The 18,486-nt window shown below is 46.5% G+C and overlaps 1 protein-coding gene across 5 annotated transcripts in view; it reads left to right on the top strand.

Moving 5' to 3' along the window:
* Positions 1-18,486, top strand: part of EYA2 (EYA transcriptional coactivator and phosphatase 2) — a 265,824-nt gene that overhangs the window by 177,569 nt on the left and 69,769 nt on the right. For all 5 annotated transcript variants that reach the window (XM_055438503.2, XM_055438537.2, XM_055438512.2 and 2 more), the window contains one exon: positions 5,092-5,175. In XM_055438503.2, coding sequence (XP_055294478.2) covers positions 5,092-5,175 — 84 coding nt within the window. The remainder of the gene's footprint in view (positions 1-5,091; positions 5,176-18,486) is intronic.

The raw sequence follows: 18,486 nt of genomic DNA, 5'->3' as shown, positions 1-18,486 counted from the left end.
TTCAGTCGTATCCGACTCTTTGTGACCCTATGGACTGCAGCCTACTAGGCTCCTCCGCCCAAAGGATTTTCCAGGCAAGAGTACTGGAGTGGGGTGCCATCGCCTTCTCCTCCGATCATCCTAGAAGTTGTTAAATATTTTGAACATCATCACCCCCCTCCCCTAGGGCTTCCCAGGCGGCTCAGTGGTAAACAACCTGCCTGCCAATGCAGGGGGTGTTGGTTGGATCCCTGAATCGGGAAGATCCCTTGGAGAAGGGAATGGCAGCCCACTCCAGTATTCTTGTCTGGGAAATCCCATGGACAGAGGAGCCTGGCGGGCTGCAGCCCATGGGGTTTCAAAAGAGTCGGACACACTGAGCGACTAAACAACAATGACTCTTCCCCTGTGCTTGGTCAGCCTCTGGAGGTACACCCAGCCATCTCTTCTGAGAGCTTGACTGCCCTGGGAACCTGCCACAGAGCATGTGTTCCCACTGCTCATGGCACCATACTCAATCCAGAGGATTCTGTCCTTGCTTTTCCTCTAATTCTTAAAGCCACCACCTTCCAAAACCAAGGAGACTTTGCACAAACCCTTCAGGGGGATTAGGCCTTTGCGAGAAGTTAGAAGGAAATGTACTGGCTGCAGGTTACCCTTGCTTTCTGCTCTCCTAGATGCCTGAGGATTTTCTACCAGCTGGAAGTTGCAGAGCTATAGAAAATCCCAGAGAGCAACTCACACTTTAATATTTTTTAAAAATGTATTAAGTCACTAATGTGGTTTCTGCTCTTGGTAGGGGACAGTGGGGGCAGAGAGATATTTTTCCATTAAGCTGAGAAGGGGGTGGGGTGGCATGGAAGTGGGGGATTATGGGGTGATATTTTTCTAGAAACATCTGCTGCTTGATTCCAGAGTAAGCACCACTGGGCAGGAACAGTTGCAAAGGTGTGAGCTGTGTTTCACTGCCGCGCTTAGTATCACGTGGAGGGTTTGCACGAGTCGCACCTCTTGAGTCTTTGGCACTGTAGCTAATGACCGTAGCCCACGAGAGAGGAATTAGGTAGAGAAGTGGAAAGAAAGAAAATTCAGAGTCTGTATTAGTTGAAATCCCTTGACCGCAGGTGCCAGAAACCAACTTGAGCTGGCTTAAGTGAAAAAGCAGAATTTATTTTAAGGATATGGGGATTCTCTTAGAACTCATGAGCCAAGGGGACAGCCAGCGTCGGCAAGATACTGAAACCAGAGGTGGGAGAGGCCAGGAAACGCGTTTACGCCTTCTCGCCCACGTTCCGCAGTGTAGGTGCTAGAATCCCCGGGCAGGAATGTCCCTTCAGCCTGCAGGGCACGAGCACGGCGCTCCTCCAGGCCCCTGACTCTGTCCCTCAGTCGTGTCCGACTCTTTGTGACCCCATGGACTGCAGCCCGCCAGGCTCCTCTGCCCATGGAATTTCCCAGGCAGGAATACTGGAGCAGGTTGCCATTTCCTCCTCCAGAGGATCTTCCCGACCCAGGGATCGAACCCACGTCTCCTGCATTGGCAGGCAGATTCTTTACCACTGAGCCAGCTGGGAAGCCCTCACTAGAGCCAGCTGGGAAGCCCTTGCTTCTCACTAAAACCAAGGCCTACAAGTCTTGGATCATGTTTCCCTCTCTCCGACTTCTGTTCCTCTCCCTCCACAGAGTGGCCTGGCCTGGCCTGGCCTCCAGATCATGTTGCCAGCAACAGCCACCCAAAGACGATGAATTTCTTTCCAGGCCCCAGTTTTGAGTTCCTAGGAAAGGCTTCTGACCCAGTGGGGTTAGGGGCCCAGCCCTGGCCGAAACCCTGGTGGGCTAAAAGTTAGGTTCATCAGCAGAATAGCCACCGTGAACAATATACCCACTAAAAATCTAGGGCACAGAGATAGAATGGTGGCCTAGTGAGGAAGAAGGACAGACCCTCTTCAGAGGGAGTATAGTCAATAAATTAAGGGAGTCTGCATTAAATTTGAAAAATATTTGTTGATTTTTTTAAAAAAAATCTTCTTACCAAAGTATCTAAGTTTAACTGATCCAACCCAGTTGTCTAAATTAGGACTTAGCATATTTAACCCCCCATAGTGATTTTCAAACACTTTTTACCTTGACCCATAATAATAACAATACTTATTATCATGACCCAGCATATATATACACATAATTGTAAGCAGAGCAAAAATTTCACAAAGTAATATTCAAGTCTGCTAATTGTTTTGAAAACCTCTGTATTCATTGATCTTTTTCCTTCGAGATATTACCTTTCTCTTCACTTTTAAAGGCATTACAGATGTGTAAATACAACCCCTGACCCCCCAGAGAGCTTTCCAAGGTGGCCCACTCAAGTTGATAGACTAAGTAGGTATCTTTGCCGCCCCCAACACCAGCTATATAAATGATCAGTCAGCCCTTTTGTTCTTAAAAATAATGATCACCAGTAAAACTAGGAAAACCTACAGTATGAAAAATTATGGCCAAGATAAATGAAGAGGATAAATGACAAGAGAGGTAATTTAAGAAACAAAAGAAATCATAGAAAAATTCTGTTTGGTTTTCTTATCTTGTATCCACAAAATAAGAAGTGCAGGCTAATGGAAAAGAAACACTCAAAGAAAAAGCTACTATAGATTTTTAAATGATAGACTCAAAAGTTTCATAGAAGGGTTAGAAGAGAAAGTTAAAGACATCTCTTTTTTTATTAAAAAAACAAAATTATAGAAAAATATTTTTAAAGGATAAGTAATATCAAACCAAAAGGTCTAATTTGACTGTTGGAAATTCCAGAAAGAGAGAACAGTGGGAGAGATGAGAGGACATTATTTAAAGAAATAGGATTGAAATTATTTGAATGCTGAGCAATATGAATGAAAAAAGACTACACCTCGACATATCCTCATGGGATTTGGGGATGCCAAATATAATGAAAAGAGCCTGAAAAATCCAAAGAGGAAAAAGTAAAACCTACAAAAAACTGAAGATCAGTGAAACACCAGACTTCTCATTAATCATGCTGGATACTACAAGAGAGAAGGATTCTTTCAAAGTTCTAGAGGGCATTATTTTCCAATTGGAATTCTGCACTTAGAGGAACTTCACCGCGAATTAAAGGTATGATTAGATTTGTAAAAATGCAGGAAGATTATTTCTATGCACCCTCTTAGAAAAAGCAACCTAAGGATATACTCAAGCAAAACAAGGAAGAAAACCAATAAAGAGATTTGGGATCCAGAAAACAGTGAATCTGACCCAGAAATACAGTAAAGGGGAGTCTCAGGATCCTAGCTATGTGGCAGCCCTGAAGATGGTCCAGTCCACATTGAAACATTCTGTCAGAGAGGAAGAACATCTTTGATACAGAGGGTGTGGCTGAATTTGAGATTCTAATAAAGACACCATCTTGGAAACAAAAGAATTAAAGCAGTTAATAAACTCCAGCAAAAATAAAAAGTTATTCCAGGCAGGCACAATTCCTATGTGAAAAAAACTGAGCTATGACATAATTTTAATCAAGGTGGAGTACAAGAAAGGAGAATAGATATGACCTTAGTGGCAGGAACAGTTTCCTTAAAGTCGTTCTGGAGGAGATATCCTGGTGGTCCAAGGGCTAAGACTCCACACCCCCAATGCATGGGGCCAGTGAACTAGATCTGGTCAGGGAACTAGATCCCACATGCCACAACTGAGAGTTCACCAAAGATGGAAGATCCCGCATGCCTCAACGAAGATGTGGTGGAGCTAAATAAGCTTTTAATAAAAATAAATGGGCTCCAGAGTTACGAATGGCAAGCCACTCCAGTACTATTGCCTAGAAAATCCCATGGATGGAGGAGCCTGGTAGGCTGCAGTCCGTGGGGTCGCTAAGGGTCGGACACGACTGAGCGACTTCACTTTCACTTTTCACTTTCCACTTTCACACATTGGAGAAGGAAATGGCAACCCACTCCAGTGTTCTTGCCTGGAGAATCCCAGGGACGGGGGAGCCTGGTGGGCTTCCGTCTATGGGGTCACACAGAGTCGGAAACGACTGAAGTGACGCAGCAGCAGAGTTACGAAACTGGCTACACAGAACAGGAAGGAAACTCCTAACTCATTACTTGGCTCTTCAGTGAGCAGTAACCACAAGACGTAAATAAATGCCCTTTGCTGGCCACCAACTCTCAACATCCACGTGGAGGCAGAGCGCTGAAGGTCCGGCTATAAAACCCAATGTGCAAACCAGCTTATCCACACTGACAAGGCAAAAAGTAAGGCTGAAGCTCAAATACTGGAGAGGGGAGGAGCTAGTAGAAAGGGGAGGGACACCAATATCCATACTTTCCATACTGAGCTTGCTGTTTTAGCCAAGAGAAAATATCCAGAGCTGATGGGAATTGGAAATAGAGCGGTTCACATATGTGAAAAATATAAAATTCTGGAGAAACAAATGGGGGAGATTACCATGAGCTAAACCTTCATCTTTCACAATGCCCAGTCTAAAGTGGGCAAATCAGGGATTTCCCTGGGGGTCCAGTGGTTAAGACTCCATCTTCCAATGCAGGGGGCATGGGTTCAATCCCTGGTCAGGGAACTAAGTTTGTTCATGCTTCAAGGTGCAGCCAAAAATTAAAAAATTAAAAATAGAAACACAAAAAAACAAGTAAAGTTGGCAAATCAGTAAGTGAAAGTATGTAATTTAGAGTCATAAAGGTAATCACCAGAGCTGCTAAAAACAAATGCTCAGAAGTAGCTGGGCTTATGGTGAACAGTCAATGTAAAATGGTAGTATTTCATTTTGTCAAATGAGTTATACGATTTTTATTGTTGGTTTTGGAATGAATTCCTCACTTTTTGAGTCTTTATGTGAAAGGCAAGAACAGGCATCTCAGTTCTGGCATCTGTGGGTCGACAGGGACCCCCAGGATTGGCCATCAGAATATATTTTACACAGTTGAGGTTGAATGGGGACTCAAGGACACATCCATGAATCACATGTTTTAGAAATTAGAGATGTTTTTCGAGACATCTTTCTCCTCCCAGGGAGTTAATTTCTGCAGACCTCAAGTCAGATGCAAGCAAAGGTGTTTATCTGCTTTCTCTCCCTCTCTTTCATCCCAGCGTGTGTTCGTGTGGGACCTGGATGAGACGATCATTATTTTCCACTCCTTACTCACGGGGACTTTTGCCTCCAGATACGGGAAGGTAAGAATCGAGTTGTCTCTCTGTCTCTCTCTTTTTTTTTTCAGCATAACAGTCTGTCCAGCTGGTTTGTCCTGGGAATTGTGGGGGCAGCTGGTGAGGCAGCTTCTCCAACGAATGCTGCCCCTTTGTATCAGCCCGGTTTGAGAAGTCCTATAGAATTTTCCCTTGACATGTGAAAATTCAATCAGCTTCCCCCATTGTCTGCCTTGCCTTTTCTTCCAACACATGAAACAGTCAACATCCACTTGATCAGATGTAAGCTTGTAGTCTTCGTCTGTCTCCCTCCTCCTAAGAGGGCTAGGAGATGCTTCAGCCAAACCCAGGAATCCTAGCTGGAAAGTGAGGTAAAGTACTTTTCTTTCTCCCTATTGTTTATCTTAGTATCTCTGGCAGATGAATTTAATTTTCCTCCCATTTTTTTGAGACAAGGGGGAGGCATTTTGTCAGCTCCAACAGCTTTGCAAATGTATCACCGACAAATTATGTTGAGGAACCATTCAGTTAGAATTTCAGGCAGATGCTGTTGGTGGACTGGTGGTCGATGCAAGAACCATCGAAAACCCCTTAAAAATGCAAAAATGAGGGTTTCCCTGGTGGCTCAGTGGTAGAGAATCCGCCTGCAATGCAGGAGATGTAGGTTCGACCCCTGGGTCAGGAAGATCCTCTGGACAAGGGCATGGCTACCCACTCCAGCATTCTTGCCTGGAGAATACCATGGACGGAGGAGCCTGTCGGGCTCCAGTCCAGGGGGGTCTCAAAGAGTCAGGCCAAGAGACTGAGCATGCATGCAATGCAAAAACGAACCCAACCGCTCAAACCCAAACCCTGCCGATTCTTTGAATCCATCCTGCGGGCTTGGTATCAATCCCCCTGTGGATGCTCCAGATGTCTGCCATCTCTTCGGGGAGACAGGTGGGGGGTGGGGCTTTGGGGGACAGACACAGAATCAGCTCCTCCGAGTTAAGCGACCTGTCGGCAGCTGCTTCCACGCATGAGTGGGAACCAGGAGACTCACCAGCGCCTGGAAAATATTTCTGTTTCTGTTTAGAGCCCAGGAATATGATTTGACATCACCTCATGGCTTTTCCAGCTGCTCGTGTTTTTTATGAGGGTTGTAACAAGCTGGATGTGTAATTAACAAGATAGATTTATCGTCTGCCGTTACATCGTAAAGAATGTAAAAATGGTGTTGGTGGTGCAGAAACCTCTCGCCGAGGAGGAATGCCGTTAATATGTCTAGCAGTGCCTGCGGGAAATCCGACATGCGTTTTTGGAGCATGCACAGCTTAGGGAAAGGATGGCAGAGTCCAGAGCTGCTGAAAGCACCAGAGCAGACTTGGCAGCTATTGCAAAAAAAAAAGAAAGAAAATGGGCTTTCCCAAAGGGGCTACAGTAGTGAGATGCCCACCCAGGCTGGGTGTTCTGTGGTTCTTAACCACCCAAATAAAACCATCTCCCGCTTAGAACCATTCCTTCACTCTTCTTGCCCTTCAGGAAGTTCCACGGCTTCACACAACAATTTGGTCTCCATGCAGGGCTTCGTAATCTCGGGTATGATTTCTGTGTCTGTGTCTTACCACCACTTTTTAAACCAAATTATGCTCCTACTGCTGCTGAAAATTGGAGGGTATGGAAAGCTGGAGAGGGAAAGCTTAAGAGATGACATGTATTTGTTTTCTGCGTCCATGTCTCTATTTCTGCTTTGCATATAGGTTCATCTGTACCATTTTTTCCTAAGGAGGATGGGATGAATTGGGAGATGGGGCTTGACATATATACACTGCATATAAAATGGGCTTCCCTGGAGGCTCAGTGGTAAAGAATCTGCCTGCCAGTGCAGGAGATGAGAGTTCGATCCTTGGGTCAGGAAGATCCCCTGGAGAAGGAAATGGCAACTCACTTCAGTATTCTTGCCTGGGAAAGCCCATGGGCAGAGGAGACTGGCGGGCTACAGTCAGTCCATGGGGTCACAAAAGAGTCTGACATGACTTAGAGACTAAACAACAATACAGTGTATAAAATAGATAACTCATGAGAATGATATAGCACAGGGAACTCTCTTCAATGCTCTGTGGTGACCTAAATAGGAGGGATGTCCAAAAAAGGAGGGATATATGTATACGTATAGGTGATTGAACCCACTCCATTCTTGCCTAGAAAATCCTGTGGACAGAGTAGCCTGGTGGGTTACAGTCCATGGGGTTGCAAAGAATCAGACACAACTGAACGACTTTTATTTTCATAGCTGATTCCCTTTGCTGTGCAATAGAAACTAACAACATTGTAAAGCAACTCCAATGAAAAATATACTCCGTGAAAATTAAAACAAATTACAGGCTCGCTCAAGGCGGGGACAAAGCTCAGAGCTCTCTTCTGGGCCCCGTGGCACCTGGCCTGTGTCAGTCCTCATCACTAGCCAGCTCTCTGCAACCCGATCACCTGACCACCAACACCTTCCCCTGCAGCTCTCTGGTCTCCACTCTTGCCCTCTCCAGCCGCCTACAGAGAGGTCATCCTAAATGCAAGCCTGGTCTCTCCTCTACTGAAAAATTGTCAATGGCTTCCCTGTAGAGAAACCCTAACCCCGGCCTCCACGGCCCTTCATGAGCTGGCTCCTTCCCGTCTCTCCCGCCCCGTTTCCCGCAACTTGTCCAGAGTTGCTTTCTGTCCTCGTAGCCTACCACATTCTCCCCCGTCTATCCTCGGTTTCTCCCAGAATCAGAGCCTGAGGCCAGGAGGGAGGGAGTGCTGGTAGTTTAGTTGGGGGTGATCCCAGGGAGCACTGGGTACAGAGTGGGGAAGTCAGATGGGGAGGGGAATGCAGCCTCTACAGGGTTCGTGAATACTGGGTTGGCCAAAACGTTCATTTGGGTTTTTCCATAAGATTTTAGCTATTAACAAACAGCAGCTATGGCTGCAGGTAACTGGGGCTCAGAACTGTTGGGGACCTCTGGGAGACACGGGAACACACCTCAGAGGTGATAGCCCAAGGAGCAAGGATATTTATCTACAAATTCCCTTCCATCATGGGTTGAGGGATTCTTCTAGGGGTGTCAGCTCCCTGTCTTGGCCTGCCCCGCGAAAACTCTAGGGCAGGAAATCACGGATTCTAACAGGAGAGAGCCTCTGCTTGCGAGGGCATACTGGAGGTTTCTGCTATAATCTAGAATGTTCTAGAAAGCCAGTGTACTAGGTTAACTCACACTTATCTTTCAGTTCCTGTTTTCAGTGTAACTTCCCCCGAGAGGACTTTCCTAACCACTCCCACCTAAATTGCATCTCTTCCCATAATTCTTATTTTTCACTTACAATTATGGAGTTCCCTGGTGTTCCAGTGGTTAGGGGACTTTCCCAGTGGTAAAGAATCCTCCTGCCAATGCAGAAGATGAGGGTTCGATCCTCGGGTCAGGAAGATCCTCTGGAGAAGGAAATGGCAACCCATTCCAGGATTCTTGCCTTGGTAATCCCATGGACAGAGGAGCCTGGCAAGGAACAGCCCATGGGGTTGAGTCGGACACAACACAACTGACCGACTGACACGCACACCAGTGGTTAGGACTCTATGCTGAGGGCTCAGGTTCCATTCCCGGTCAGGGGACTGAAAATCCCATAAGCCTCGTGATGTGGCCAAAAAATTAAAAATAAATAAAACTAATTATAGACTCATTCTCTGTCTCCCTTCTAAGTGGCATGTGCCCTCAGGACAGTGACCATGAACATTTTTTAATCAACCCACCTAAGCACAGATTCCTCGATGGATATTTGTTGGGAGAATGAATCGGGGAGGTACTCTAGAATGAAAGCAGCATGATGACAGGCGCTTTTCTTTCCATTTGTTCATTGCTTCGTCCCCAGAGCATAGAACAGTGCCCCCTACTTAGCAGGCATCAAATAAATATTTGGTGAATGAAGGGAGGAAGGAAAGAAAATAGTATCAAAACAAAAAATTCCTCACTGGGGGCCACCCGCCAAATTCTGCCTGCAGACATTTGTGTTTTGCCCCTAGAGTGTTAGAAAAAATGTGAATTTGTCGCCAACATTTAAAAAACCAGGAGATTGAACAGACCAAAATAATCGCGATGTCCAAGTCTTCTTGAAAAATTAGAAAATCTGGCAATCCTGCATTCCCAGGTGGCAGCAATCAGCAGGAGCTGAGTAGCCGCTGCCCAGTTAGCGGGGGTGGACGCTCTCCAGACCATCCACGGCCCCACCTGGCCTGTTTAACCCATTTACGGGACCTTCCTAACCCCACTGGCACCTGAGTTTCAACGTCTGTCCTAAAATTTCAGAACCACAGAAGTTAGAGCTGAAAGGACCTGGGAGATAATCACATCCAGTGAGTCTCCATGGGACAGTAGGAGAAACTGAGGCCCAGAGAGAGTGAGGTCACCCAGGGGATAACAAGAGGCACGCCTCAGGCTCACATGCCTCCCTGGGTACTTGCACAAGGTCCAGGGAAAACTAAGGTGAGATGCCCTTGGAGACCCCAGGTCTCCTGTGCCATCATCATCCCTCTTCTAGACTCTTCCATGAAATTAGAGGATGCTTGCTCCTTGGAAGAAAAGCTATGACAAACCCAGACAGCATATTAAAAAGCAGAGACATCACTTTGCCGACAAAAGTCCATACAGTCAAAGCTATGGTTTTTCCAGTAGTCATGTACAGAGGTGAGAATTTGACCATAAAGAAGGCTGAGCGCCAAAGAATTGATGCTCTTGAACTGTTGTGCTAGAGAAGACTCTCGAGAGTCCATTGTACAGCAAGGAGATCAAACCAGTCAATCCTAAAGGAGATCAACCCTGAATATTCATTGGAAGGACTGATGCTGAAGCTGAAGCTCCAATACTTTGGCCACCTGATGTGAAGAGCCGACTCATTGGAAAAGACCCTGATGATGGGAAAGCTTGAGGGAAGGAGGAGAAGGGGACAACAGAGAATGAGATGGTTGGATGGCATCACTGACTCAATGGACATGAGTTTGAGCAAACTCCAGGAGATAGTGATGGACAGGGAAGCCTGGTGTGCTGCAGTCCGTGGGGTCACAAAGAGTCAGACATGACTGAGCAGCTGAGTCAGCCTGTCCCCCCTCCCCACCCGCCAAGCCAGAAATGGCTCTTCCAGAACCAGACACTTTGGCTGAGATTGGAAGTCACATCACTGGAGCTGGCCTTGAAGAACTCTGAATCCTCTCATGGCTCCACAGTCTTCCGCCCCAACCCCTGATTTAAGAGCAGCCCATAACTTTTTAGGAAGTCATCGTATGCGTCAAAGAGAGATGAGCCGGGGGACGGCCCATCCTGGTAACCAATCCAGGGCCTCTTTAGATCCATGAATGTTACCAAATGCAATGCTTCCAAAAGTAAATTTTCAGGAAAAGTCCAAACAATGGAAAACACAACTCTTATCTGTACACTAGCTTGCTATCATGGGGATCAAAAGTTGGCTGCTTCCGGTGGCAATCTCTTTCACCCTGATCATGGGGGTCTCAGGTAGAACGCCACGGTCAGTCCTTCAAGAATTTGGGCAACTTCCTCCAGCTCTCCTAGGTGAGTATGGTTGGTTGGTTGGTTTTGCTAAATTCAGCCACTCTAAGAGAGACCCAAAGTAACCATGGCTCAAACAAGATAGTTTACTCCTCTCACCTTGTAGTCCAGGCATAAGCAGTTCAAGCTGATAAGGCTGCTGCCCAACACCAGGGATAACGGCCCCTTCCATCTTGTTCTCCTCCATTCCTGGAGCATTGCCTTCATTGCCAAGGTGAAACATGGCTCACCCCTACATCTGCATCCATCCAGTGAGAAGGGAAGCAGGAAAAGGGTATCCACTCCTCTCTTTTTCAGTTTTATTTTTTTCCCCTCTCTTTGAAGGGCCAGATCCAGAAGTTGCACAGATCATTTCTGCTCACATACCACTGGCTGCGACTTGATCACATGGCTACCTCTAGTTGCAAAGGAATCTGGGAAATGTACTCTAGTCACATGCTGCATTAAAATTCAGGGATTCTAGGATTCTGAGAGGGGGAAAAGGAAGAAGGTATATCAGAGGACAGCTAGCATTTTCTGGCACAAAGTCACCATGCAGTAAGAGGAAGAACCATGAAAGAGAAAATTGTTGAGGAAAAGTAAAATTTGCTCTGTTCAAGAGACCTGGAGGGCAATTGTATTTGTGTGTCTGAAGCTCTGAAGGGAGGTCTGGGCTATAAACTTGGACGACAGAGGAGGGGATACAGAGGAGCAGGAGGAGTGTGAGCCCCATTCTGCAGACAGAGTAACTGAGATACAGAGAGGTTATGTAGTCAGGGTGTTCACAATGGGACTAAAATACATGGCCTTGACCTTTGGCCCCCAGATCTTTCTCTTTGTGCTCTTCTTATAGCTGCAGCTGCATGAAGTTATTGATAGCTTATATCAAGCAGGACACTCAGCTTCAACACTCTGGAGTGTTTAAACTACAAAGGGAATTTTTTAGATCACAGTAATTGAAAAGCCCAGAGGTAATGGGATTCAGGTTGGTCTGGATCCGGAAGCTCAGTATCTGAGGACTTGGGTCTTTTTGCATCCCTCGGCTGACTTTTTCCATGTGGCAACTCTTTCTTAGAAATCCCAGCTGAAAAAGAAGACCTCCTTTCCAAATTCCAGCACAGCTCCCAGGCTTGAATCTCATTGGCCCAAACTAGGTCAAATGCCCACCCATGTATCAAAGTCTGTGGCTCTCTGTAGCCAGCCTAGGTCAGGAGCCTGGCATTGAGAGAACTGAGGAACGGGTCAGCTCCATCCCAACCACATGGGAGTGAGAGGTGTGTCCTGAGTGGGCTCTGAAGGTCACGACCCTCTGTACATCCACACCAAGGGCCAGCATGGTGGCTGCTATGTTGAGCACCATCCAGGAAGCAGAAGTCATATCAGTTGTGGTCCCAGCCAAAGGGGCGACTCACTGTTTACTTAGGGAAATAAAGAGCTACAGAGCTAAAATGATTAAGGAATGACTCAAAACAGAGTGATTGAATTTAAAACAGAAACTGGGCTCTCTTCCTGTTCCCAGTCAGGGCATGTGCTGCTCGAGGCTGTCATCTCTCCACTTCCTTTCCATCTCTTCCCACCCAGTGCTCACAGCCAGAACATCCCTTTGGTGGCTGCACCTCCTCGCATCTTGTGGATCCATTAGAGGTTCCCCGGAGAGCCAGAGCTGCCAGTGATCGCCGCCTCTTTCCTAACCTCTCCTCCGGCCCCCACCTCCCCTCTGGCCCTGAACTCTGTTATTTTTCCAGCCAGGACTAGACAAATGCAAGGTGGTCAGGAGCCTTTGCCTGTGGCCAGGAAGGGCTCATAGTGGGGACTGGCGAGCAGTCTTTCTGGGTTCACAGTGGGTCGGCCCCGACTCCCCCTTTTGTGCCCTGCCTTCCAGGTTGCTCAGTACCGATTGGAAGCTCAGCTCTAGGCCCAGTTGTGGGTGTGCTGTTTTAATAACAGCTTATTGAGATATAATCCACATACCATAAATCTACCACTTCACTGTGTACAATTTTATTAGTTTTTAGTATATTCACAGAGTTGTGCAACCGTCACCAGCATCTAATTTAAGGTGATTTTCATCACCCCCAAAAGACAGCCCAAATCCTTTAATAATCACTCCCCATTTCCTCCAACCCACCCCCACCCCCAGCCCCTGGTAACCACTGATCTACTTTCTTTCTCTATAGAGTTGCCTCTTCTGGACACTTCTTATAAATGGAATCACACAATACGTGGTCTTTTGTAACCAGCTTCTTTCACTTAGCATAATGTTTTTTAAAGTATCCATGTTGTACCGTATAGCAATACTTCACTTTTATTGTTGCATAGTTTTAGGTATGGATATACTTCATTTTGTCCATCCATTCATCACTTGATGGGAGGTTGGGTTTTTGGCTATGATGAGTAACGCTGCTGTGAACATTTGTATACTGGTTTCTGCATAGACATATGTGTTTGATTCACTTGGGTATATGCCTAGGATTGGAATTGCTGGGTAGTATGGCAACTATATGTTTAAACTTTTGAGAAACTGACAGACTCTTTTCCAGAGTAGTTGCCCCATGTCGCATTCCCATAAGCAAAGGATAAGGGTTCCAATTTCTCCACATCCTCAGTAACACTTGTTACCATCTGTCTTTTTGGTTATCGTCCTCTTAGTGGATGTGAAGTGGCATCTCGTGGTTTGGGTTTGCATTCCCCTGATGACAACCTGTGTTGACTAGTGACTAGTGTTTTCATGTGCTTATTTGGCTACTTGTAAAACCTTCTTTAGGGTGGCCCAGGTGGCCCTAAGAATACTTCAGTAGTAAAGAATTTACCTGCCAAGCAGGAAACGCAGGTTCGACCCTTGGGTTGAGAAGATCCCCTGGAGAAGGAAATGGCAACCCACTCCATTATTCTTGCCTGGGAAATCCCATAGACAGAGGAGCCTGGTGGACGACAGTCCATGGGGTCACAAAAGAGTCAGACACGACTTAGCAACTAAACAACAACGAATTTCTGCTTTAATACCTATTAAATCCTTTGCTGTTTTTTGTTTAAATATAGGTGATTTACAATATTGTATTAGTTTCTGGTATATAGCAAAGTGATTCAGTTACACATATATACTCTTTTTATATTCTTTTCCATCAGTTTATTTCAAGATATTGAATATATTAATAATTCCCTGTGCTACAGAGTTATTGTTTAGTCACTAAGTCATGTCTGACTTTTTTGAAACTCCATGGACTGTAGCCCGCCAGGCTCCTCTGTCCTTGGATTTGTCAACAAGAATGCTGAAATGGATTGCTATTTCCTTCCTAATCCCTTCCTTCCTAATCCCTTCCTGAGGGATTGAACTGTTTTTCAAGATATATTCAATATCTTGAAATAAACTAATGGATAAGAATATAAAAAGAATATATATGTATAACTGAATCACTTTGCTATATACCAGAAACTAATACAATATTGTGAATCAGCTCTATTTCAATTAAAAAAACAGCAAAGGATTTAATAGGTATTTCTTTAAAGCAGAAATTTGTTGTTGTTGTTTAGTCACTAATTCGTGTCTGAATCTTTTGTGACCCCAAGGACTGTCGTCCACCGGGCTCCTCTGTCCAGGGGAGTTCCCACCTTGGCAGGCAGAGAGTCTCCTGCCTTGGCAGGTGGATTCTTTACCACTGATCCTCTTGGGAAGGCTTGTGCTATACAGTAGGACTTTGATATTTATCTGTTTATATATATAGTAGTTTGCACCTGCTAATCCCAAACTCCTAATTCATCCCTCACCTTTGATAACCATAAGTCTGTTTTCTGTGTGAGTCTGTTTCTGTTTTGTAAATAAGTTAATTTGTATATTTTAGATTCCACATATAAGTGATACCATACAATATTTGTCTTTCTCTGTCTGACTTAATTCACTTAGTATGGTAATTTCTAGGTCCATCCATATTGCTGCAAATGTCTTTATGTAATTTTTTTTATGGTTGACTAGTATTTTGACACACACGCATATCTTCTTTTATCTATTCACCTGTCAATGGATCCTTTGCCCATTTGCAAGTAGTTCATTTGTCTTTTATCACTGAGTTGTAAGAGTTCTTTACACATTCTGGATAACACACCATTATCAGATACGTGATTTGCAAATGTTTTCTCCCTTGCTGTGGGTTGTCTTTTCACCTTCCTGATGATGTCCTTTGAAGTATATGAAATATTGCAGGGGGGAGGGGTTTAAATTAAAACTTTTTAAAAGTGGCCCAAGAAGGAGCCCTCATGGAGAGGCTGAATTTTGAATAAAGACTTCAAAGGAAGTGGAGGAACAGATATCTGCTGTAAAAGCAAGAGGAAACGTTAAGCGCAAAGGCCCTGGGGCAGAAGTCTGCCTGATGGACTTGAGGGACAAAAAAAAAGCGAGCGTGTCTGGAGCACAAGTCAGGGGAAAACAGTAACTCAACTCGCTGTTCCCCAGAGAGGGAGCCGTGGGGTTTGAAACAGAGAAAGGACAGCCAGGGTCTGAGTTACACTTCTAAAGAGTCTGTCTTGCTGTGCCCCAGAAAAAGGTGGGTAGCCTGGCTGGAAGCAGAGACCAGTGAGGGGACTACTGGGGCGGTCCAGCTGAATCATGATGGCTGTTTGGACCAGAGTGGGTGAGATGCTGGAAGATGAGAAGCGCAGAAGCCTGGATATACTGTGAAGGCAGAACCAGTCACACGCAGAGTGCAAAGCGAGTCCTTATTCTCACCCCCTGGGCCTCAGAGATGTCTTACTCCCTGTCCATGGTCTCCCTCTAAAGGCACCTGATCTCTTCTCCCTCTATTGCCAACTAGCAAATTCCTCTTGGGAAAAAATCTCCCCTTTTATGGGAGCGCGGCACATTCACTGTATACCAAGTACTCTGCTGCTGTGAACATGTGTTTTTTGGGGTTTGGTGGGTTTTTGTTTGTTTGCTTGTTTTGTTTTTTTTGAGTTGAACCTAGGTGCCAACACTGAGTTATTCACACTTGGCCCACACAGGCCTCTTCCTTACATCACGTGGGCGCGTGTATGTTTCCTTGGAGGCCCATCTGGACTGTTCCTCCTCCCCTCCTTGTAGTTGATCGTGTGCCATGTTGCTTGCTTCCCTGTAAAGTGTGCATTATCTCCTTGTGTGCCTTTATTCCTTCTGTCTATACATGGCGTTGTTGGAGTATTCCTTGTTTCTTGCCTTTCTCCCGCTGCACTATGGTCCTGGGTCCTTCCACGTCGCCGTATGCCCTGCTCCATTGCTCTAACTCTTCAGCTGGAGGTGACTTTGCCCCGACAGTGACACTTGGCAATGTCAACCGCTTTTGGCCGTGGTGACTTGGGGGTTGTTACTAGCAGCTAGTGGGTAGAGGCCAGGTACACCGCTCAACACCCTACAAGGCTAGCGGGCCCCAACCTTTTTGGCACCAAGGATGGGTTTCATGGAAACTTTTTCCACAGACCAGGGTAAAGAGGATGGTTTCAGGCACATTACATTTCTTGTGCAGTTTATTTCTATTATTACATCAGCTCCACCTCCAATCATCAGGCCTTGGATCCCAGGGGTTGGGGACCCCTGATGTAACGCACTGGACAGTCCCCCACAACAGAGGATGAGCCAGCGCCAAATGTCCGTAGTGCTGGGGTTGCGAAACACTGCATCCGTCTGCTGCTCTGAGTTCCAGGGTTCCCGTCTTCCTGCTGGGAGGACACCCACCAGCTGCCCCCCAGCACAGAGAATGCTGTGACAGCATCCTTTATGAGCTGCCTCTGAGCTTTATGCCACAAACCTATAAGGCAAGACTGCTCTGTTACACCCATTTCTGGGAAGACTGAGGCTCAGCAAGACAGCATGATTTGGCCCAGGTCATCCACCTTGAAAGAGATGAGAGCCAGAAGGCAGCCCACTGCTGTTAGTCATGTGTCTAAACTGCACCCCCAGTGATCCACATGAATGTCCTCAGGGTGCAAATTAAAAGCCATTGGAGGGACTTCCCTGGTGACCCAGTGGTTAAGAATCCGCCTTCCAGTGCAGGTTCAATTCCTGGTCAGGGAACTAAGATCCCATAAGCTTCGAGGCAACTAAGCCCACACCGCAACTAGAAAGAAGCCCATGCACTGCAGTGAGGAGCCCATGTGCCACAGCTAAGACCCAACGCAGCCAAATAAATAATTTTTAAAACAAAGAACTTCCTTAAAAAAAAAAAAAAACGGTGGCATGAACTCTTCTGCTTGACTGGGCTCCAGGAGAACACAGACTGGATGTGATGTCTTCATAGCTTCATCAGCCGAAGGTGCCTGGCACATCCAGTTGATAAATATTTGTTGAATAAACAAATAAATAAACAGCTCGCGGGTAGGGAGTTTTCAGTGCGTGTGGTTGCATGCACTGTAGAAATGAGAGTCCAGGGTGTCTGCCCTGCAGGGAACAAACAACCACATGATTGACAAGATAGGGGCCTGTCAGCATTGATCACTGATTGAGGCCGAGATGCCGGGTGCCAACCTGGCCTGACCTCACCCAGGGCTGGGCCCACAGCAGGAGCTCAGCAAAGGCTGCGGAAAGTTGAGTAAGTGGCCCCTCCAGGCGGGCTTGGAGCCAGGGACTCTTTGGCAGGTGGAGGACCTGGGATGGAGCCAGGTGACCCTTGGAGCCTGAGCAGACTCCAATCAAGGGCTTCTCTCCACGTCACCCTTTTAAAAGAGCCAGCCCCTCCTCAATCTGAAGAAATTAGAGGTTTCAAACTGGCAATGTAGGGGGCCAGATCTGGCTTGAAGACAGGTTGGCCCTCTGGCATTTCCTTAAGTTCTCAATTCATTGCCAGTATTTTAAAATCTGGATGTCTCCCTTCGCTTGGAAAATAGGAAGATCTGGCAGCACCAGCATCTGAGTTTTCAGAGTGGGGACCCTTTGGCAGGACACGTGCCCTGGGGTTCACCCCTGCCCCCTTCACTCCCCGGAGTCACTTACCCTCCCTGGGCTGTGGGTTGTGGCTTTCCGTGGTTCCCTGTTTGCACCCCCAGAGGCATTTACATGTGTGCCCTGCCAGTGCCAGGTTGTGCCCAGCCTAGGTGGGATATATAAGGCAGAGGTTACTGGTTCCTGTGCCCGCCGGGTCCTCTGCATTAACTCTGAGACACGTGGGTCCCTGGTTCCCTCCAACCAGATTCCAAGCTTTGTCAGGTGGTTCAAAAACTATTCCTTTAGGACCGCCCACCCCCACAATATGCAGGCTGTTACTTCCTAAGGATCATCTGTTCCAGGAATCTGTTATCATGACTGCAAATTCTGTTCACTCAGCGTGGTTTAAATGCTACCCTCTTCTCCAAGAAAGAAAAGAGAAGCAGTGCTATTATCCAGTGTCCCTTCCTTAGGTAGGTCTGCCTGGCCTTCCCAACTGGTTAGAAACGCCCTCTTGAGATGACAGCAGGCTTCCCATAATGCATTTCTTGATGTGATTATTTGATGATACAATAACGTCACTATTATTCTATGAGCGTTCCATGGCGGGGACTGAATTTCCACTGAAGCAGATGCCACTAATGCCTCATAGCTCTCATCGCAGCCCTCCCCATCCCCACAGGCATGACGGGTTCCCTCTGTAAGAACCTGTGACACTCGGGTGCATGCTCCCACGTGTCCCCAGAAGGGCAGAACCCACAGCAGCGTCCTGCTCATGGACCTGCCCTTGCTGTTCCTCTGCCCCCCACCTCCATACTTGGTCACCAGGGCTTCCTGGGGTCCCCTCCCAGATAAACTGCTTGACCTGAATCTTAGGCTCAGCATCTGCCTCGGGGGGAGACCCAA

This window comes from Moschus berezovskii, chromosome 15 (assembly GCF_049115385.1).
Source record: "Moschus berezovskii isolate FMDL1 chromosome 15, NW_MosBer_1.0, whole genome shotgun sequence".
Taxonomy (NCBI): domain Eukaryota; kingdom Metazoa; phylum Chordata; class Mammalia; order Artiodactyla; family Moschidae; genus Moschus; species Moschus berezovskii.
This window is presented reverse-complemented; position numbering and strand designations above follow the sequence as displayed.